The 22,156-nt window shown below is 46.3% G+C and overlaps 3 protein-coding genes across 7 annotated transcripts in view; 1 reads left to right on the top strand and 2 right to left on the bottom strand.

Moving 5' to 3' along the window:
• FAM160A2 (family with sequence similarity 160 member A2) overlaps positions 1–16,571 on the top strand; it is a 31,675-nt gene extending 15,104 nt beyond the window's left edge. For 2 of the 5 annotated variants that reach the window (XM_011385190.2, XM_023526004.1), the window contains exons 7-12: positions 620–699; positions 906–1,111; positions 1,487–2,266; positions 4,691–4,869; positions 5,029–5,191; positions 7,658–8,180. In XM_011385190.2, coding sequence (XP_011383492.1) covers positions 620–699; positions 906–1,111; positions 1,487–2,266; positions 4,691–4,869; positions 5,029–5,191; positions 7,658–8,019 — 1,770 coding nt within the window. In that variant the 3' untranslated portion in view covers positions 8,020–8,180. Of the gene's footprint in view, positions 1–619; positions 700–905; positions 1,112–1,486; positions 2,267–4,690; positions 4,893–5,028; positions 5,192–7,657; positions 8,189–16,369 lie in introns of those variants that run through there. The other 3 variants (XM_023526005.1, XM_011385191.2, XM_023526006.1) reach the window with 3 other exon arrangements.
• CUNH11orf42 (chromosome unknown C11orf42 homolog) lies at positions 8,499–13,530 on the bottom strand. The gene is made up of 3 exons (XM_011385189.2): positions 13,170–13,530; positions 8,884–9,679; positions 8,499–8,629 (listed from the first exon to the last, which is right to left on the bottom strand). Exons 1-3 carry the CDS (start codon positions 13,239–13,241, stop codon positions 8,499–8,501), a joined length of 999 nt encoding a protein of 332 aa, XP_011383491.1. The 5' UTR covers positions 13,242–13,530.
• Positions 16,572–17,624: 1,053 nt separating the features above from the next.
• LOC105309107 (olfactory receptor 52W1) lies at positions 17,625–19,397 on the bottom strand. Its single transcript, XM_011385201.2, has one exon. The coding sequence runs from the start codon at positions 19,149–19,151 to the stop codon at positions 18,192–18,194; it is 960 nt and encodes a 319-aa protein (XP_011383503.1). The 5' UTR covers positions 19,152–19,397; the 3' UTR covers positions 17,625–18,191.
• Between the last annotated feature and the right edge of the window lie 2,759 nt (positions 19,398–22,156).

The raw sequence follows: 22,156 nt of genomic DNA on the forward strand, positions 1-22,156 counted from the left end.
TGGACCCACCTGTTTTTTCCTTTTCCTGTCAGCTGCCCTTGAGCTTTTCTTGAACCTAACTTCTGAGATATACACTGGTGTCAGAGAAGTGACTCATATTCCTGTCCACAGCCCTGCCCACTTCCCAGCTGGGATTCTTCCAGGTTTCCTCGGTTTTCTTTTTGGTAGGGATTTAGCTACTGTGCTGCTACAGTGTCTGCTGGCAGGCATTCACCTAGTTATCATGTTGTTGTTGTCTCCTGTAAGTCATTCGTTCAGTCCCAGTATTTCCTAGGGTCTCTTTTCATGGGTATTAATTTCATTTGCATATTGCTGGAATCTCTGCTGACTGGTGTATGTAGCCAGAGAATTTGCTGACATGTGTATGATTTATAGAAATACCTTGAATCTGACACATGATTCATTCATATCTGTGAATAGTGAAGTTTTGCTCACAAAGGTCATGTGATCATTTATTTACTACTTGAATGACCGTTATGTGCCAGGCCTGTGCACATTGTTTCTCTATGAGTGGTTGGTTGGGCCTGGGTCTGGTGGGGGCAGGGGTTCCCACATGGTAAACATCTTGGAGGGTAGAGAGCTCTTATGGTAACTCCCTCCCTCCTCCCCCACCCCTCAGCTCTGCATGGTCTCTCTGAGTCTCTTCAGGACCCTACTGAACCTCAGCTGTGAGGATGTCCTGCTGCAGCTGGTTCTCAGGTATCTGTGGGGCAGGGCTGAGGGATGGCTGATCTGAACTCTTCAGGGCCTTGTGCATTACTGGGGCAATGGGTTGTATTGGGGTTCCTCATGTGTTTCCTGTTGGAGCTTGGCTTAGCCATATATTTCCATTGGCCTGATGTTCTCCCAGTCTCAGTTCTTAATTCCTAATCTATCCTGTGCTCCTTTTCTGCTGTCTTTCCCAGGTATCTTGTTCCATGTAACCATGTGATGTTGAGCCAGAAGCCAGCTGTGCGTGATGTGGACCTATATGGACGAGCAGCGGACAAGTTTCTCTCCCTAATCCCATGCTGTTGTAGGCACCGTGCCCCCAGCCCACCCCGTCCAGAGCATGCCTCGTGGGCACGAGGTGGGCCTAGCAGAGAGGCAGGGAAAAGGGAGGACACCACGGGTATGGCCTGGATTCTGGGGGAGTCTAACAACAAGGGTTGAGTGGGGGGAGGTGGCCACGAATGGCATTCCATCTTTGGGGAAGTCAGTGAGGGGTCTTGCGGGTGGATCCTTAATGCCATTAAAGAAATTAAGCTTCTGAGCCAAACTATCTCTCTCTAGTTTCATGCTCTTCCTGTTTCCATTGTTTCTTTGGTGTTGGTGATGATGAGATTGAGTAGTGGATGAGGAAAAGCTTCATTTGGAGGGTGGAGTCAGCTATCTGAATTGGTCCCATATGTTTGTTGTCTCATTGCTTTCTTAGTCTCCTTAGGTGTCTTATTCCTCTTCCTGGAGCACTTTTCATTGATTCCTCTTATGTTTTTCCCCTCCGCAGGCCCTGGAAGCCCAAATGTTGACTCCTCTTCTGTGGTGACAGTACCCCGGCCCTCTACGCCATCTCGTCTGGCCCTCTTCCTGCGACAGCAGAGCTTGGTTGGCTCTGAGTCCCCAGCCCCAGCCCCTCGCTCACCAGGGCTTGCTGCATCCCCAGCCTCCAGCCCTGGCCGACGGCCCAGCCCTGCAGAGGAGCCTGGTGAGCTGGAAGACAATTACCTGGAGTATCTGCGTGAGGCACGCCGTGGTGTGGACCGCTGTGTCCGAGCCTGCCGTACCTGGTCTGCCCCCTATGATGGCGAGCGGCCCCCTCCTGAGCCTAGTCCTGTTGGCTCCCGGACTAAGAAACGCAGCCTACTGCCTGAGGAGGACAGGGACAATGTGGGGGAAGGGGAAGAGGAGGAGTCGGGGTGCGCGGGACTGGCCGGGGTTGCAGGGGAGGGCCCTGGCCACCTGTCTCCTCCCCAGCTCAATGGGATACCAGTACCATGGCCTGAAGGGGCCAAGAAAGTTCGTAGGGTGCCACAGGAAGGAGCTGGGGAACTGCTAGAGGGCACCTCTGAGGGCATGGCAGGACTAGAGGGCTTTGGACAGGAGCTCCGGGAACTGGAGGTGGCATTGAGCAATGGGGGAGCTGGCTCAGAGCCCCCCCTAGAGCCTCCACTACCTCTTGAGGAGGAGGAGGCCTACGAGAGCTTCACCTGTCCCCCTGAGCCCCCTGGCCCCTTCCTCAGCAGCCCTTTGCGGACTCTCAACCAGCTACCAAGCCAGCCCTTCACTGGTAAGCTACTTACCCTAGGCTTTCTCCTTTGTGTACTCTTTGCATGTTTTGACATGTTTGTGCTGGTTTCTGAAACTTCTTGGCCATGTCATTTCTGTGTACTTGCCTAGCTCCTCATTCATTTTGCTTGGGTTCCTTCTAGATACATATGTCATACTCACGTGTCTTGTCTTTGTGTATGTCTTCCATGCTTGCGCTGGTTTGAGTATTGACTTATGTCTCAACCTTGTATGTATGTCCTATGTGCATGTTCCTCCTCTTCCCCAGTCTGGCCATTTCCTTTGATTTGTGATCAGGATATTCTGTGTTTGGTGTTTCCTGGTGAATCACAGCAATGTACCTGAACCATGCGAAAGACATACTGGCTGTCCTGTGTATAAGGCACCTGTAAACCATGCTGTTCCCACTAGTATATCTGTCTGGGTGTTAGGTCTCTTGTCAGCTCTTCTGTGGCCCAGGAGTAGCTCTTGTGGTGTTCTTCCCCTACTCGGTCTTGACCTGCTTTCTCCCAGCCTCTTTACAGAAGGATTCAACTTCAGATTTCTTCTGTTCCCTGTCCTTATACCTGGTTGGTTGCCATGACTATCCAGTAAAACTTTCTTAAGAATTTGTGGTTAGTAATAAGTACTGAAGCAGACAGAGTAAAATACCTCTTTAGGGCATATGACAAAGTATGGCCTTGAGTGCCTCAGCTGAGTTCTTTTGGTTTCTCCAGGATGTCTTTGGAGCTAGACCTGACCTGAGTGACTGGGCTAACTCCTCTTTGTTTTCGTTTGAGGGCCAGTTCTACTCAGCCTAGCCCTTATCTGGTTCTTATCCTTACTCCATACCCTGAGTTAGAGGGGAAAAAACCACTTCTGGGAAGCAGTGTAGTACTTTGGGCTACAGATACCTTGAGTTAGTGTCTCATTTGTGTCACTGGTGCATGTAAATTACTTATTATGGTGCTGGTACATTGTGAGAACTCAGCACATGGTAGCTTTTTACTAGAATTATCATCTTTTGGGTACATGGCAGATATAAGTTGACCACGTCAACCATCTTCCAGTTATTTGTAGTCAAGTTGTCATGCCTTGATCAGTACATGTCCTAATGGGGCCTGGGATATGTTGCCATTCTGCTTGCACAGCATCAGATCTGCTCTGGAGTCATGATGACTCCCTCTTGCAGACTATAGAAAATATATCTTTTCATTTAATTATTTAGCCTTTGCCTTGCTCCTTCCTTTTTAGTACCACTAGAAGGTGGTGTGCAGGGTTTACCACATTCTTGAAGCGTTAATTGAAGCCCTGTCCTTTTACTTCTTTGCAAACTCATCTGAGCTTTTTGAATTTTCTTTTGCAAGAAAGTACCAGGAAATGAGAGGAGCAGAAGGACAAAGTGATGGACCCTGTTAAACTAGAGTTGTTTTAGAGTTAAGGCTAGTCATATATATCTAGGATCTTTTCCAGGATTCACTGCCTCTTGCCCTTTGTTGTTCTCAATTCATACTGCAGTTCTTAGGTATATTCCTTTTCCCCCACAGATCCCTGATCAGACAAACTGTGATGGTTCTGGAGTCCTAGTGCTGGGAATTTGTCTCAGTTGAGGCCAGTTCTACCAGTAGATCATTCTAATCCCTTTTATTAGCCTCTCCCCCACCAAAGAGTCTGCCCTAAATCGTTTTTTTCTGGCTCTCAACTAAGCTTTTTTCTATATGTACTTTTCCACCTTCTTAATCTCCAGCTCCTAAACAGAGCTGATTTCTCCTTTGGTCCTTGAAAGAGTTCTCCCCTAACTTGAAGTAGGCCCATATAGTCATCTTCTTTGCCTTTGTTACACTTTCTTCTTGCTTTCTTTCTAACCCAAGTCTAGTGTTATCTTCCGTTTTGTGTCCAACCCAGTTATCTTTTGGTCTTGATCACTTTCTCGCTTGTTCTTTTTTCTGTTGGGCCTCTTAAAGCATTTTTAAAAACAGAAATATTATGTAGCTTATAGCAATTATTGAATACTTATAAGTTTCTGTATCTAACTTAAGCTAAATGCCTTATGTCAGTCTCTCTTTGGTCCTCTTAATAATCTTATGAGGTGGGTATATTTTCTTATTTTACCAAGTTGGAAACTATGCTTAGAGAGTTTTGATTCATCCATTAACTAGTAAAGGGTGAAGCTAAAATTTGAAACCAGATCTCTCTGACTCCAGAGCCTGCGGTCTGGCTCTTCAGCTCTAGTCTGTGTAAAGCTGGCATCTGGACTCTTGTGGGTCCATGTGGTGCTTGCCATTTTATTTCCTCCAGAATAGGTGGTCACAGGATATTTAAACATACTCAGAGACTGACACACAGATAATTTTCATCTAGTAAGGGTGGGGGTCTCGTTTTTGGGAGGAATGCGTGCGATGTGCATTGTGTTCAGGCCTTGTATCCTTGTGCCCACCCCTCCCAGGCCCCTTCATGGCTGTGCTCTTTGCCAAACTCGAGAACATGCTGCAGAACTCCGTCTATGTCAACTTCCTGCTGACGGGGCTGGTGGCCCAGCTGGCCTGTCACCCCCAGCCCTTGCTCCGCTCTTTCCTGCTCAACACCAACATGGTCTTCCAGCCCAGTGTCAAGTCCCTGCTGCAGGTGTGCGATGCATGCATGCATGGGTGCGTCCAGGCTCCATGGTGGGCCAGGCCCGCAGCTGGAGTGGCCCCGGGGGTGCTGGGAACAGGCCCAGTGGGACTAGAAAGGACTGCATCAGTCTAGAGCCACTCAGAAATGTCAGGAAGTTGTACTTTGTAGGTGCTGGGCTCCGTGAAGAATAAGATTGAGAGCTTTGCGGCCTCCCAGGAGGACTTCCCAGCACTACTTTCCAAAGCCAAGAAGTACCTCATTGCTCGTGGCAAGTTGGAGTGGGCTGAAGGCCCTGCAGCAGGACCTGCTCCCCGCCGCTCCGATCCGCTAGGTGAGGCCTACCTTACCACCCTTTTCCTACCCTCCCTAGATAGCTAATTAGCCTAGGTTAACTGAACTCTTATTAAGAGTGAAGACTTGTGATGGGAACTCTGGGAAGTTGTAGGAATTTGAGTCTTGGTGTTTGTCCTCAGGCTTCTGGTCAAAGGATAAACATATTTCTATCCATTAAGAGCCAAATCAGCAGTACCAGCAAAAATTACTCCAGTAGTTGGGAACAGGCAAAGGGACAGACTAGTCTCCAAGTTGAGGTTTTGTTACAGCTTGGTAAAGGACATGGCGTTTGATGTTGGCCTTGTGAAATGGGTAGGACTTGTGTAGGCAAAGGAGAGAGTTGGCTTTATTCTTTTGTTTAGGAGATAGCATAAACTGTTTAGTTGGAGCAGGGGCTTTGGAAGGTGGTAGACCAGTTGAGTAGTAAGGCTAGAAAGATTTGACTAGAGCACAAGGTTCTCAAAGTAGAAGTCGGGCTGAGTAGAAGTTGTGATCTTTTAGGCAGTGTTCATGTGCTAGTTCATGTGCTAGTTCATGTGCTAGGTGATTTGGAGCTAGTAGAAAATGTAGTCAGAGCAGTCAGGAGGATTCTGCCATAATGCAGATGTGACCTGTAAGGCTTGAATTAGAATAGTGGAAATAGAAAGGAAGAATTTGACAAAGTGGAAATGGGATGGAAGTATTGGCAGAATTTGGTGAGTGGTTGTGGGATATAAGGAAGAAGGATGAGTTAAATATGACCACGGAGTTTTAAATCTAGACCTTTCATTAACAAGTATCTGAGCACTTGACTGATGTGCTAGGCAGTCTTTGGTACAGAAGACTCAGGGAGGTATAGGATGAGATCTATGCCTTCAAAGAGCTGACACTCTAGAAAGAGACTAAAGGAATATCGTAACTGAAGGAGCAAGGTCCCAAAGATGGTGGAAGTATTGAGATTCAGAGCATTAGGAAAGGATTAACTTTGGAGAGGAAAAGGTGGGTTTTTTCTCCTTTTGAAGCAAATGAGAAGGGATCAAGAGGAAATGATATGTAGCAATGGAGTTGTGAGGTATGAAAGAGAAGTTTAAGGAATTGAAGTCATTCTTTGTAGGAGGCAAAATAATATGCTGAGAGCAAGAGAGCAGAGGGAAGATGGGGGCTTAAGGAGAAAAGTGTATGGGTTGGGAAGAGAGTACCAGAAGGGCTATTACATAGCTGTGAAGACTCAGCGAAGTTCCTTATCATGATTTCCTGATTGTCTAGTATTGTGACTATTTCTTACGTCCACAATCGTGGTACTTTGTTCTTTGTGTATGGCCCAGGGATACAAAGGTAAATGAGACAGAGTCCAAGCCCTTAGGCTCATAATTAGTGTATGAGGTAGATGATATATATATATAAATGGGTTATTAAAATGCAATGTGATAAGGGCAGTAAAATGGGAAGTCAGTGGAGGGCAAATCAGAGGTGGTTTCCCAGAGAGGTGGGGATAGTGAAATTAAGCCAAAGATGAAACCAGTAGGGAGAGCAAAATTAAGGCAGAGGAGGCTACAGAAGCATGGCATGAGCCTGGAGGGTTCCAGGAAGAGCAGATAGGTGTGGATGCAAAAGCAGGGTCAGGTCTAGAGAGTCTCAAGAGGTTAGAGGAGGAGTATGAGCCTGGTTGTGAAGGGTTCTGAATGCCAAATTTAATAGATATGTCTAGTATCACTCTGTAGCCAATATTAGAGCTAGAGAATGGGAACTGTATCATGATCTAGAGACTAGATCCGTAGAGCCTAGGCCCTAGATACTAGACATAATTCCGAGCCAGGAATCTAGGCAGAGAATTAGAGGCGGGTGGACAATATTTTAAATGGCTTATTTGACATGAAGTTGTCTGGCCACAACTAGTTGGAGGATGGCTTTTGTGAATATAGGAGAGAGACTTGTAGAAGGCGAGTGGCACAGGAGAGCAGATCTTGGAGGGATAGTGGACTGTGACAGAAATGATAAAGTCACTGAACTATGATTGCATGTGTAGCCTCCGTGGGTATTGAAGGAATAGAGGATGTGTGTCAGGTGTTACAGAGGACAGATAGGTAGGGGAAGGTGGACATATTTGACTCTAGTTTAGGAGGGTGATAGGAAGCATGAAGTAAGGGCATGTTATGGACTGAGGAGAAATAGGTTGGTGAGGTAGACTAATGATTGGAAAGAGGAGTAGTAAGTAAATCTCTTGGGGTGAAGGGGCATGGGGAAGGAAGAGATCTTGGCTGGGAATGAAGTGGCTGAAGTGTTGACTGACTGGGAAAGTTGAGGATGGTGGTTTGCTGGGTGGGGAGGCTGGATAGAGAGAAGGCTGGGAAAGCAGCATTTGTGTATTGAGAGTCCTAGTCAAGAAGTCTGTGTACCTGGGGGGTGACATGGGGAAAGCTCCTCTCCCTGACCAAGGGAGTTTGCCTGACCCCTGTACCTTCATGATACCCCTGTCTGTTTGCAGTGAAGAGCCGGAGGCCGTCCTTGGGGGAGTTGCTCCTGCGGCACACACACAGTCCAACCAGGGCCCGGCAGGCGGCACAGTTGGTTCATCAGCCTGGGAGAGATGGTGCAGGACTTGGCCTAGGTGGAGGCTCCCCTGGGGCTTCAACTCCAGTTCTTACCCCCCGGGGTGGGGTCCCTGAGCGCCAAGGTGAGGCTCTGCGAGTCAAGAATGCTGTCTACTGTGCAGTCATTTTTCCCGAGTTTCTCAAGGAGTTGGCTGCCATCTCCCAGGCCCATGCTGTCACCTCGCCTTTCTTGTTGGATACTTCAGAAGAGGGATCCGTCCCTCCCATCTCAGGCTTTGGGCCCCTCAATCCTTAACTTTCTTCCATGGACAATCAGGACCTTGAGTGGCCGGGGCTGGGGCCAGGTGCAGGGCTCCTTTTTATGTGTGGAAGCAGTGGCAAGAGGACTTTTTAATTTATTTCAGATGAATGTTTTATGGAGAACTTGTTGCAATATGTATAAAAGGGAAATCTCTATTCTGTGCTCATTCTTCTTTCCCACCCTTTTTCTATGTGGTTGGGGCTCCAAGAAGGTTGTATATAGATGGGGAGGTGGTCAGGGATATTTTCAATGAGAACATTGATGCCAAGGTTTAAGGTATTTCTTATTCCCTTAGAGACTGAGGGGACATGATGCCTAGGGAAAAAAGGGCCTCTACCCTTCTTCAGACCCCAGAAGAAAGAAGCAGCAGGGGCCCAGCATGGTTTGGGGGAGCAGCAGCTGATGTTTATTGGGGACCAGTATCCCTATGCCTGATCTTGGGGGCTTTGCCCCCTGCATCTGTTGCCTCCACTTCAGTCGTCGCTGTCGAACTCTGAGGACAGACCCTGCAGCAGGGGCAGGGACATGGAGTGCCGGTCGGGGTCCCCGGGGCCCCCACCCTGGGCTCCTGGTGGGGGGCCGCGGGGGCTGAAGAGCCAGTTCTCTGCCAGGGTTGGGGATAGTCACAGCTTGACTCATGCCCTGGTCTTTCTGCCTCCCTGGTCCCTCCCTCTGGTCTTCTGTGCTGTGCCCACCCCCTCACCAAGACCATGTTTTCATCTCACCCTCCCTCCCCTGGCTCCCTCACTCCATCCCTCTCACCGAGCTTACGTGTGTCCCATACATTTTTGGGCTGTACTCTTTCTGTCCTCTCCCTCCACCCTGTTCCATCCCTCTAATATTTCCCCCACATAGTACCTGACAACATCTGGGGCCCTCTTCGGAAAGGGTTTCGGCCCTTGTAAGAGAATCTGGTGACTTTGCCCTCTGGCCCTTCCTGGGGAGGTGGTGTAGGTGGGGCTGGGACAGGTAGGGGCATATCAGCTTCGGGGATATCATCAGGGGCTGATGTGGGGGCCAGAGGTGGCATGATGCTGAGGTTGGGTCTGACCCAGTTGGCCCCATGGAGCAGTGGATCTTTGGTCAGGGGCTTCTGTGGTCCCAGCATTCCCTTGGGCTGCAGTGAAAACTTGAGGCACGAGAAGGCAACAGGGAGTGACCGTTGTAAACGGAGCAGCTGGGGTTCACGGCCTGTAGGCAACAGCCCCAGCTGTAGCCAGGAACAGCAGAAGATCTGGTAGATGACATAGATGCTGCGGGTGCTTCGGAGCCAGGGAAGAGTCTTCTGTAGGCTCACCTGCCCCGGCGGCAACAGCAGGAAGGCCACTTTTTTGCGCAGGCCACCCATATGTAGGCGGATCCGGCAGGGCTGCCCGTCTAGGAGCCGCATTTCTTCGTAGGCTATCTCTGCTCGGCCGTTTGGTGAGTATTCCCGAGTGCAGTGGGCAAAGGCACCCTCAGACCCTGCTTGCTCCAGGAGGTTCGGTAGTGGTCCCACTGGTTGTAGTGTCCGCCGGCCTTGACGACCTGGCAAAGCCAGGCGGGTGTGGGCTGGGCGGGACTGCTTCACTAGCACACCCAGTAGGTCATAGCAGGCTGCATCCGATAGGAAAGGTACTGCCACTACATTGGGCCCAAAGCGCTCTTCGATAACCTGCAGGTGGCCAGTATATGGGTCAGGGACTGAGGGTCAGGAGTTACATGTTACTCCACTCTAGAGTGACCCTCCCCCTGTCATTGTTTGATTACATCTCCACAAAGTACTCAGACTGTCATACTTTCTGCTTATCTCTCAGTTCTCTCCTGTAGCAAAATCTTGAATGTCTACTCTGCTAGATACATACAGGGAATACATAAAAGAATGAAACTTTGTCCTTGTTCTAATATAGCTCAGTCTGATGGAGGAGACAAAAATGTAAACAGTCAGCTAAGTGCAATAATAGCAGGCTCTAGAGGAGGTGAGAAGCGATTTTACAGCCTTTGTCTTTGATAGAAAAGAGGATCAAAGGTTTCTAGGTGTCAGAACTGGAGCTTTGAAGGAATTAGCCAGGCAGGAGAATGGTCAGTCCAGGCAGAGGGAATAGCCAGTGAGAAAACCTGAGCTTACAAATTAAGAGGGCACATTCAGGAACTTGTAATTTCATAATATATAAATGTAGGGTATGAGGAGGGACAGGCACACAGGAACTTGATTATGAAAGGCCTGCGTGTATGCTAAGTGATTGGAATTTTATCTTGAGGGCAATGGGAAGCCACTTGAAGGGCTCTGGTTAGAAGGGGCAGGATCAGATATGCATTTTAGAAAGGTAATTTTGAATAGGAAGGCATAAAGACAGAAAAATCAGTTAAGAGTATTGTAATCAGGTAAGACGTGGTGAGGCCCTTAACTAAAATAATGGGGGAAAATATATAGGTTATAGAATTAGTAGAACTTGGAATCCTCAAGAAAGAGGAATCCTCAAGGATTATTCTTAGGTAATTGATTAGATGAATGATGTCCATAACCAGTGGAGCTAGGGCAGAATGATGTACAGAAATGTTTGGAATGTCCATTCTTACACCATGTCTGTCACCACTTAACATACACCTTCTGCCCTAGCTGAGGCCTCCTCTTTGTAATGCTAGTTTTAATATGCTTTTAGGGATTCCAGTTCCTTTCAGTTTTGTCTTACTTGTCTTAGCCTTTTTGGGTTTGGGAACCCACTTCTGGAAAGTTTAAATTCATGACCAACTGGGAAACACTGTAAGGTCCTCTCTAGTAATTATACTTAACAAATTGTATGATAACAACTCATTCAGGATGTTGTTTGCTGAGACTTCTGATCTGTGTTCTGCTAGGGAGTATACAGAATTCCTTTTCTGGGCTTCTTTCATGTTAGAGCCCTGTTTTTCAAATGCCATATACTCTACTCCTCTCCTCCAGCCCCCAAATCCCACATGTTTTTGCCCCTATGATGGCATTGCCCACTTGGCTGGTCCTCTGGTAGAATTCACTAATGTTCACTTAAGGCTGATCTGTTTTTTGCTATATAAAGCTGTTTTGGAAGTGCTGCCCCCTAGCATAAGAAGAGGGTAGCTAACTGATGGAGTTGTGTCTGTACTTCCAGTAAGCTGAGGTAGCTTGAAGACTACTTACTGTCTTGTCACCTAGCTGAGGAAATAACTGGTGTTCTTTCTTGATCTGCATGGAAGAATATGCCATTATTCCTTCTTCTTTGCTTCACTGAAACATGAAACACTTACTTTTGGGTGGGGGTATCAGGCTGAAGAACTAGGGCTCTGAGAAAGAGGCCAGTTGGGTTTTCAGGGATGAGAGCGGAGTACTGGTGGGTTGGCATTTTAGTATGGCATGCTCTGCCCCATGACAGAACCAAGCGTAACTTCAGAACCCTACCCTAGGGGCTCCGTTGGTGCCTAGGATCCTATATAAATAAGACATTAGTGGGAGTGTCTCCAGAAGAGTTTCCTCTAACAGGAATGTGACACTTAAAACACCTGGTTTTATGGTCAAGATTTCTGCTAAAAGGTGAATCCCTGAGTTAGCTGGAGACTCTCAGAAGGTAGATATGAATTTGCCATGAAGGTTTATTAGGTCCCCTTTCTCACCCTTGAAGGCCTCAGTGGTTTTCCTAAAATAGGAAAAATAAGGCACTCAGTTCTATGCCGGGGTGACCGTGTTTTTGGTAGAATCACCATTTGAAACCACTACCTGTTCCTATTGCACTTTTACTTCTAGGTGGAAGTTTTCTGGAACTTAAAGGCCTGCAAATTTAGATCTCCCAGGGGCAGCACATGAAAGTGATGGTGGAAGATTATCTTCCTGGATGTACCTAGGCTGGTTTGAATTCTGAGCGGGAGGCTCTTAAGCCACATTCTGTTCATCCAGATGTTCTCCAAAGTGCCCAATAAACTGTCAGCAGTTCTGGAGAGAGGAAGCCAGGTCACTCAAATATGTCCTACTCCTTAAATTTGCCACATATCACCAGTGATTTATCCTGTATGTCTCTACCCTGACTTTCCTGACAATTTTCTATTAAAATAGGATAGGGGATTTTTTTTGATACTCAGAGATGGCATAGCATTCTAATAGTTGAAGACTCCATTTACTTTCACCTTAATTCTGATCGATCCATTCCAGGACCAACCTTTTCCACTGCTGAAACCAGTTACTATAATACTTGGGAGTACCTTGGCTCTCATGTTTCTCCTTCCCTGGGAAGCTGACCTTTGTGGTGAGCAGCTGCTCTATTTTGAATGGGAACTACATGCCATTAAGCCTGCTTTGACTATGGTAGGCACTTATTTAAGATGGGTGTTTTAAACTTGGTAGGCTGCCTTCTATGAGTGTTTTAAATTCACTCCCAGAACCTCATCCCTGAATTCTCACCTCGGAAATTTTTAGCTGTCTAGATTTGGTGAGATTTGTTGGATACCTGCAACTCAGGCTGAGATCTGCCTGTTCCTTGAAATCTATGTATTTGGCTCAAAACCTAAATTTCTTATTCTGTGGAAGTTAAGGTGGAGGGAATATCTGTGAAGAAGTGGAAGGTAAAGTTCAAGTTCTTTAGAAAGTTGAAAAGGCCTTTCATGATGAGCCCCTGTACCTCTTTGACCTTATTTTCACCGTTACTCCTTTGAACTCTGCTCTAGAGGGCTATTTGCAGTTCACAAATCTGCATTTTTCTTTTTCCTCTTCTAACTTTTCGTATGTTTTATCTTAAGTTAGTACTCTGTTCACTTACCTACCCACCGCTTGTGAACTCATTCAGGTGTTTATTAAGTACCGTTTATGTGCCAGGTAGTCCTCTTCCCTCTATGTGTGAATAACTCCTACTTACCTAGCTAGAATGTAATTCTCTTCAGAAAGCTTTTCTGACATCCTGAGTCCTACCCCTGACTTAGCATTTTTCCTGTCTGCTCTCATAGTTCCTTATATGTTCAAGGAACCATTCTTACTTCATTCACAATTGCGATTCAATTGGACAGTTTGTACAAAGCACTTAGTGCAGTTCCTGGCCCATAAGCAAGCACTGAGTAAATGTTATTATTGTTTTCAGGCTTCCTACCTATTCCTACTCATAAGCTGCTCAGACCCAGCTAGGTCACACTTTATTGCTTCCTTTTAGCCTTCTTGCTTTACCTACCTTATCCTTGATGAGGGTCCAGGTGGCATCAGCTTCATCCAGTGTTAGCAGGTGGGGGGTACCAGCCAACATGATGGGGTATGGGAGGGGTTAGGCAGGGCGGTGGCTGCTGCAGGAACCCCAAGCCACCCAGGAAGGTAAGGCCCAGGCCCTAGTCTCTGACCTACTACAGCATGAGGTCATAGAGGTCCTGCTGGGTGATGGGGCCTTGGGTGGGGAGGGGGCAGTCACTTTCCTAATCTCACTATTCTTATAGTCTAAGTCCATACTCTTGAGTCACCTATCTATTCTTCTGCTCTAGGGGAGGAAAATGCAGGTATCTGTTAGGGTATCTTTGTCTGCCTGTGTGTGTATGTGTGTGTGTGTGTGTGTGTGTGTGTGTGTGCGTGCGCGCGTGCACACATGCATGCATGCACGCATGCTATGTGTAGCTCCTGGTCTGAGTTTTTTAAGGAAACAGGATCAGGTCTCCTTTTAGCAGTCTCCTTGAAGCAATCTACAATGCTGTCTTTTCACCTGCAAATGACTTTGTGAGGTCGTATTGGGGTCCTGAAGGACATGGAAGAAGTATAGATCAGGACTTAAACTGAGAATCAAGCAGTAATTCTCAACCTTGGCCTACTTTGGAATTACCTGTGAGCTTTGAAGATCTGACCTCCAGAAATTCTGATTTAATTGGTCTGGAGTGTGCCCGGGCATCAGGATTTCTAAAAGCTCTTCAGGCAGCTTTAAAGTACAGCCTGGGTTGAAACCCAAGTGGGTTTCAATTGCAGTGAAAACCAGGTGTGTGTGTAGGAGGGTGCTATGCTGAATGGTGACAATGTGGAAGATAAGAATCTAATTGGGATACTGTTGCCTTAGTAATTAGAACTTTCAGGAAGCCAGAATTACCCAGGTAAATTTGCAGAAAAATTTTTTATGCTCCACTCTCCCTGTCGCAGGCTGATCTGTGTCTAATAGATTCTTCCCACTGCAGCCCTAATCTATATGTGATTTCCCCTTGTGTCTCTGTCCAGAGATCTCAACTTGCTGTTTTGATGGAAAAGAAGAGTGGTTTTTCCCCAGAGAAGAACTACTCTAGAGAGCCTTTCTAGTAGCAGCTCTCTCACTCTGCCTCTTAACTGTCCAGAGTTCTCTCTGGACTCCTTTTGCAGAGTCTTAATGTGTGCCCAGAAGACTCCTCATGTGTGGGGAGCATCCTTCTCTATCCTGGCTGAGTATGTAGAGCTAGCCCACAAAGCTGGCCATTATCTGAGCCTAGCCAAGGTGGTATGAGTATGGGGTATAGGGAAAGGTCCTCCAGTGGTAGGAGAGAGTGTTACCAAGAAAAGTTTCCTAAAAGAGACGTAACTGATTTTAAGGGAGGGCAGGTCTTTCTAGACAGAGCTAAGGGTATGGGTACCAGGTCTTTGAGCAAAGTTTTGCCAGTGAGTATGGACCTGTGTTACAGGAGAGGAATTAATATCAAATATTTGTTGAACTCTTATGTGTTAAGAGCTGTGCCAAACACTTTAAGTACATTATTTTAGTCAATCCTTTTGGTAACCTCTAGTAGGTGCTATTATTTCTCCCATTTTACAAGTGAATGAACAGGCTCAGAGAGGTTAAATAAATTAGTGCAAGTCTGCCTGTTTCCAGCTTTTACCATTAAACGGTGAGTAGTTCCTTTTGGTGAAAGGAGAAACCAATGTATTACTTCTGCTCTCCTGAGTGTGTGTTGGGAAGTGTGCATGTTAGGTGGAAGTGCAAAGTGGTAGAGTGAAAAGGAAATGGGCAGGATGAGAGAAGAACTGCAATGGAACAAATCAGAAACCCCAAGTTTCCTGCTGAGACAAATGAAACCAAGTGTCTTCCTCCTAATGCCCCATTAGCACATTTTTAAAATTATGGTTGACAAGGAGAGATTACCTGGTATAGTATAGTTGGTACCTCCGTTCCCTGCAGAAAGGAATTCTGAGTGTGGTGGACAGAAGTAGAGAGAGACACAAGGACAAGAGAAACAGCATGAGTCAAAACTGACCTATGGAAGGAGACAGAGATGCAGAGGTTCAGACACAGTAAGAGTTATTAATAGATGGGCAGGGAATGCTGCATATCTGTATTCTGAGGGGGTTCCAGAATGAGAAGGGTGTGGATGAGGTAGGTGCAGGGATGATGGGCTATTGGTGAAATCAGATGAGTATCTCAGATTTTTGTTCATAGAGCTGAGAGAGGAAATTGGGTATTGATGAATTCTGTACTCAGAAGCCCATACCTCTGTTTCCTCTCTTTTGCTGCCTGATTACGATTTTCTAGGCTCCCTAAATTCCACACTGCCCTACTCTGATGTTAGGAAAGCCTATCTTTCCTTTTGGCTCATAGAGTCTGAGACTGAAAGTTGCTAAAGGTAAAAAGATAACACCTGTGTTCCGGATGCTGTTGAGCCCAAGGGCTGGGCTGTGTGGGCCATATCCTCCTGCTCATGGGGTTTGCCTCCCATGTAACATGTTCTGGGGCTTCACTGGAGAAAAAGTCGCAGATCATCTGCAGCATATCTTGAGGGGTGACCAGAGTGGAGAGAATGAGGGCAACAAACTGGCAGGGGCTGATTATCTAGAGAACATGAGTTTCTCTACAGGGACCTCTAAAGCAGGATAGAATGTATGGATGGCAAAGATTTTAAAATGATAAAGAGCCCTAACTAGTCTCTTCACTTCTCTCAAGCGAAGGGATAATCATACAAGTTTCTAGTCCCTTATTTGAAACTTTCTGAGACAGATGTGTTTTTCAATTTCAGAATTTTTCAGATTTTAGAAAGGGAATATAGTGCCCTTACATAATAGACACAGACATGAGGCAAAACTGACCGACAGAACAAGATGGAGACAAAGATGCAGAGTTACTGAGGCATATCCCAGTGAGATTCAGGGCACTGCCCTATAATCAAACACATCAGTATTTCCGCAGCTAAATATATGAATAACCACACTAAGATAAATAAAAATACAATTGTGACGGTTCAGGTTAGGTTTCGGGCCAAAGTTATGAACTATTCAGATTTCATTTTTGATATTGTGGATAAAGGCTTATAATTGTTCTCAGGTTGTTGTGATAAGAGAGTGCTGGTAAAGCCTTCCAGACACAGCACGTGGTAGGGATGTATGCAGTGTCAGTCCACAACAAAATACGAATGTCCAAGGGGGTGACTATTTGGCTTGCAGGAAGAAAGTTCTCTCAATGAACAATGCAAAACTTTGGAATCGGCTGCCTTGGGGAGCTGTGCAACCAACGGGAGAAAGTGCCTTAGAAGAGAGGCTTCCTGTGCCGGGAGGATGACAGATTTCATTGCTTATGAACATTGGCTGCATATGATTTCCCTTTTCATGCATTGGAGGGGAAAGACAAAAATGGCGTGCATGTGTGTATGTGTGACACAGGACTGTCGCACATTTCTTTATAATGTTGTAATAAATACCTTATTGCATACATCTTTGTTCACATCTCATTATTTTGTCAGGATAGATTTATTGAAGAGGAACCCATAAGAGAAGGATACAGACATTGTAAAGACCTGTGACCCATTAGGATTAGTGTTTTGTCACAGTTACCCACAAAAATCATTGCTTGGAGGGCTTTTTAACTCAGAGCTTCATGAGAGAATGACTGAGCACACGCTTGAGAAAAAGTGTAGATTTCTTCATTCTCTTGATTTGAGTATGTCAATACCTCTGAAAATCTTACAGAACTTCTGGGCTATCTCTTTAGTTCCTTGTTAATGAGGACCTGGTGAGACCCGATATGACCCTGGACATGGCATCATCTGCTTTTTCAGATCTGTGGCCTCCTATATGGTATCCGTGGTACGTGGTCCAGCTATCTGTGCTGAGTGGTCAGTGTTGCACCCGGCTTCAGGTCTTCACGGCTAATTCCAATACTTGCAGTTATGGTAGTTTTTCTGGAGAGCTTGGGTCTGCTTAGCATACAAGCAGTGACTCAGCAGTGACTCTCTGCTTTCTGAGATTATACTCATTCTAGACTCCATGCTGGTGTGAAAGATCTTTTGTGCAATGTCCCCCCCAGTGTGGAGTGGAAAGTGAAACCCCTGTTGGGTAATATCATGACATTTCTTGTTAATATCTCTATTCTCTGGCAGCTGCAGCTGTGTGAAATATTCCTATTTCATCATAGTGTACCAACTTCATGTGCTTCTGGTGGTGTTGGCCAGGACACATGGGGTTACTGATGAGGATTTTCTTTGGGAATTCTACATTCTTGGCTGAGGATATACAAAAGGCAGTTTGGTAAGAGACCATCGTGACTCTGGACCTCAGGCAAGCAGATGACATGATTACAATGATTTTCTGAGATATCAAAATTTATCTCAGTTGAACCCCTGACTTCTGAAGCTGTAAGCCCAGGCAGAAAACTTCTAGCCATCAATTCTTAAGACTTTGGCAGGGAGTGGAGAGTAAAGGAGTTAGTGATTACATAAGAGACCAAGAGGATTCTCTGACCTGAGACTGTCTTAAAGATCAGTGTCCTGGCCAGATTGGGACCTTAGGATGCATTATCCAGATTCTTAGAAGTGAGAGATAAACCCGTATGACTCCTTCAATAAGGACTGGCTAAAATAGAACCTGGCTCTGGGAAGAGAGAGGGCTGTGACCCTAGACAAGTATCTTAATACTTGTCTCCAGAGGCAGTATCACTCCTAGACCCCCAGGTTTAAGATCTGTAGAGGAGCTTTGATGAGGGAACATGGGCAGACTTAGGTTAAAATGATGGGGGTAGTGAGGAGGGGAGTTTTACATTAATATGTACTATGATCCCACAGTAATTCTTGATCTTATTTTCCCTGCATGGTAACACATAGCCCCCTGCCTCCTCCCAAAAAGGTTATATGGCTAGGCAGGGGCTTCACAGCAAAAATCTGTTGATTATCATAGTTGTATGCAATGGGACAAAGTTGACATAATCCACACATCCAGACCCCAGATTTGCCTTTGAATGTCCCCCTACACCCACTCCCAGCTTCCGTTGTTTTCATTGGCCTTTTCTGAATGTGAAGGTTTCCAGGAACCGGTCCCTTATTTGCTTGGTGCGGACCCCATAAATGAGTGGGTTAAGGGCAGGCGGCAGCAGCAAATAGATGTTAGAGAGAAGGATGTGCACAGGCTTTGGGACAGTGTGATGACCAAAGCGGTGTGTGAGGTAGGAGAAGAGACCAGGCACGTAGAAGGCCAGAATGACACAGATATGGGAACTGCATGTACCAAAGGCCTTAGCACGGGCCTCCCTGGTAGGCAGCCGCAGCACAGCATGGGCAATGAGCCCATAAGATCCAGCGATGCCCAGAATATCTACACCTGACACAGCCAGTGAAAGTGTCAGCCCATACAAGTTGTTGGCCCGTGTGTTACCTATCACCAATTCCACCACTGCCATGTGTGCACAATAGGCATGGTTTATGGTCTTGGCTTGGAAGTGCTCAAATCGTGCCACCAATAGAGGGAAAGGCACACAAATAGCCAAAGCTTTCAGTGCATGTGCCAGGGCTGCATAGCCTACACGGGCTTTGGTGACCAGGATAGGGTAGTGCAGTGGACGCCCTATAGCCACAGCACGATCACAGGCCATGGTCAACAGTACACCAGATTCCACAGCAGTCAATGTATGAACAAAGAACATTTGGACCAGACAGGCAGTATATGGCACAGGACGGGGCCCAAGCCACAGCACAGCTAGCAACCCTGGGGCTATCGATGTGGCTAAGCCCAGGTCTGTGGCTGCCAGCATGGCCAGGAGTAGAAACATGGGCTGGTGCAGTGTGGAATCTACCTGTACCACTAACAGCAGTGCTCCATTGCCCAGCAGAGCCAGCAGATACATGGGTGCAAAGACCAATGTCAGCCAGGCCTGGGCACCCCCTAGCCCTGGAATGCCAGTCAGTATGAAGAAGACTGGACGTGGGAAGGTGGAGTTGGGCTGTGGAGCTTCTGCCATCCTGTGGAGGGCAAAGCCTTAGAGTTCATGGATACATGATTCTTAATAGGGGAAGGACAAAGGGAGGGGTTTTGGGGTGTCACAATGGCACAGACCCATCCATGGAGTATGTGTAGGGGTTGTGCAGGGCTGGGTTATCACAGGGTTATAACCTTTGGGCTTCTGGATAGATAATCAAGGTCACAACACTAGGTAGGATGGGAGAATCCTTTGCACTCGAAAGCCCATGAGTGTTGTATGGGGAGAAATGGGAGACAGTGGTAATGAGATGGAGGGTGGGGGCGGGTCACTGCTGCAGTGGCTGGTGTAGTCAGAGCCCACCAGTGGAGGTGAACTGAAAGTGGAGCCGAGTGAATGTTTTTCTTCCTCAGGGTCCAAATAGAGTCAATCTCAGTCTCTGGAGATGAGGAGAAAGCTAACGCTGGGTGGGGATCAGGCCTCAGGCTGGTCCTGTCCCTGACTGTGTATCCTGGGCCTCAGCTTCCTCAGCTCTCTAATGGGGGTAGGTTTAGGTGTTGCTCAGCTTTAACATTCTGGGCACCAACCCTCCATGAAGAAAGGAGGATAGTAGAACGAGAGAAACAGGAGGAGGAGGCAGATAGGACCTGGAAGCCTGATGTGACAGGAGAAAATCTGGTGGGTTTTTAGGGTGTGGGGTGCTTACATTGTCTTTAACTTGATGCTGAAATGGTGAACTTGAACACCAGCTGGAGAGTCGAAGCTGGGCCTGGGAAGCAACAAAGAGAGATGGCAGTAAAAAAAGGAACTTCTCTCTTTTCCTTCTTCACAATCCAGAAGGGGATCCCATTAGAGTAGCAGCCATAGTAAGACGAAGCATCTCTGTCTGATGTTGGAGAAGTCAAGGTGAAGAGAACTGATTCCTCCCAGAATCTAGTCTGGAGCAGAAGCTTAATAAATGTTGAATGGATAAATGAAGGAGGAAGAAAGCAGTAGCAGACTTGACTGGGGAAAGATCCTGAGCTCTCACTGTGTTGGTAGATTCTCTTTGCCTTGACCAGTGGGGCCCTTTATGTGGCTGTTCTACCTACTTCCCTCAGGGCCTTTACCCCTCCCACCTGTGCCACATTAACTCTTCCCTGTTTTGTCTTTTGCTCAGTGTTGATAGGCCTGGTAACTCAAGAAGTAGAATGAGGCAGAGATGGGGCAACAAGGAAAGAGACTGACTTATGGGAGTGGAAAGATCTGGGAAAGAGGAACACTTCCTCTGGGAGGTCTTTGCTGACTCCCTGAAGTCTGGAGAGAAGACCTTGCTTTACTCTTTAATAGCATCCATTCCCCTTTGTTGTAATTACTTGTCTTTCTCTCCCCCAGTAGACTGAAAGAGTTACAGGCAGTGCTTCTTATTAGCCACAGTATCTTTACTGTTCATTACAATGCCTGGCATATAGTTGTCTCTGAGTAAATATTTTTTGCTTTTAACTGCGGGACAGAAGTGCTGGTCCAAATGGTGTTTGCTGACTAACAGGGGCTCCTACAGTTTCAGGTATCCATGAAGGTAAGAAAGAAAGAATTAGTTGTCATCAACCACAAGTCCACTGATTATGATCCTAAAAATCACAACACTATGCAAGATAATGCTTACAGGAAAAATGAGAGTAGGGGCACAACATTAAAAAATTTCATCAGTGACACATTTAAAAAAGAATAGGAACCTAATAAAAATGGTAGCACTGTTTTACACATGTTAAATGGTTAGAAAGTACATAAATACACCAATAAATATGATGTTTTACCTTGAAAACGACCTGGAATTTTCCCTGTGGAAGTGAGTGTTGGAAGCAACTTGTGAATTATTGTGAAGAGGTAGAAGGAGAGACTAATCTGAAATTAGGTAGAATGTTGTAACACCGGATGTGGATGGGTGTGGCTCATAAAATAAGTGGTGAACTGAGGCAGCTGATGGATGTTTGCGTGTGTACATGTGTACACGCTGGGTTTTCCTATGTGGCTGGGTTTAGCTGGGTGCAATTTTCTTCATTCACCTAGTTTCTTGTAGATTGGAATCACATATAAGCAGACATGAAATTCATATTATGCTCAGTTCCCTAATATATCAATTGGTTGGAACAAATCTGCATTTTAAAACCAGCTCTATAGCAGAACTGACTGACTCTTTTGTGCCTGGCCTCATGCCATGTAGTGACAATGCAGGGACAACCACAAAGCCCTGCTCCCCTCCAGGAGATCACAGTCTAGTAGACACAGTGATGCAAACATTTGTCAGAGTGTTATTAAAATAATTGTGTCGACCCAAGTCAGCGCCAGATATGGTGGGAGCACAAAGAAAGGAGCCTGTTCCCCTTTCTGGGTGGGGCGGGTTAGGGGGAGTCAGGAAAGTCTTAACAACAGTACTGACTACAGTGCTCTGGAGTTTCCTATGTGCAGGCCCTACTCTAAGTCTTAGCCTCACAACATGCATTTGCAGTAGGCACAATTATTTTCCCCATCTTTGTAAAAACTAAGGCACAAAGAAATGAAGTAACTTGCCCAAGGTCACACAGCTAGCTAGTAAATAGCAGTTAGGATAGTAAATTAGTCTTGCTCCAGCATTTTTGCTCTTAGCCACTACTTCAAATATTTCCACTGAGATTTAGCACATGAGTAGTTTTCTAGGATAGATGGGGAAAAAGGCATCTCTGTTCCTGGGATGAGTTGAGGAGACAGATTGTCAAGTAGTCCTAGCATTGCTGAATGGGGAGATGTAGAAAGAGCTGAAATTATTTGGCAGATGGTGAACTCTCTCATCCAGTGACGGAGGACAGGAGCACTTGGGAGGTGGGAACATTGCATTGAGACCTATGAAGGAGAGGGTTGGGAAAAAAATGCCCTTGAATGCTATTACATTCAAATGGCTTCAAGAAAACACTAATAGGACTTATGGCTGACATATGACTATCCTGGGCACTGTTTGTACAAAGACAGTTCATAAATCACATACACCTTAAGCCCAACAAAACTGAAGTCATTAAGTTCCTGCAAATCTG

Source organism: Pteropus vampyrus, unplaced genomic scaffold (assembly GCF_000151845.1).
Source record: "Pteropus vampyrus isolate Shadow unplaced genomic scaffold, Pvam_2.0 Scaffold671, whole genome shotgun sequence".
NCBI lineage: Eukaryota > Metazoa > Chordata > Mammalia > Chiroptera > Pteropodidae > Pteropus > Pteropus vampyrus.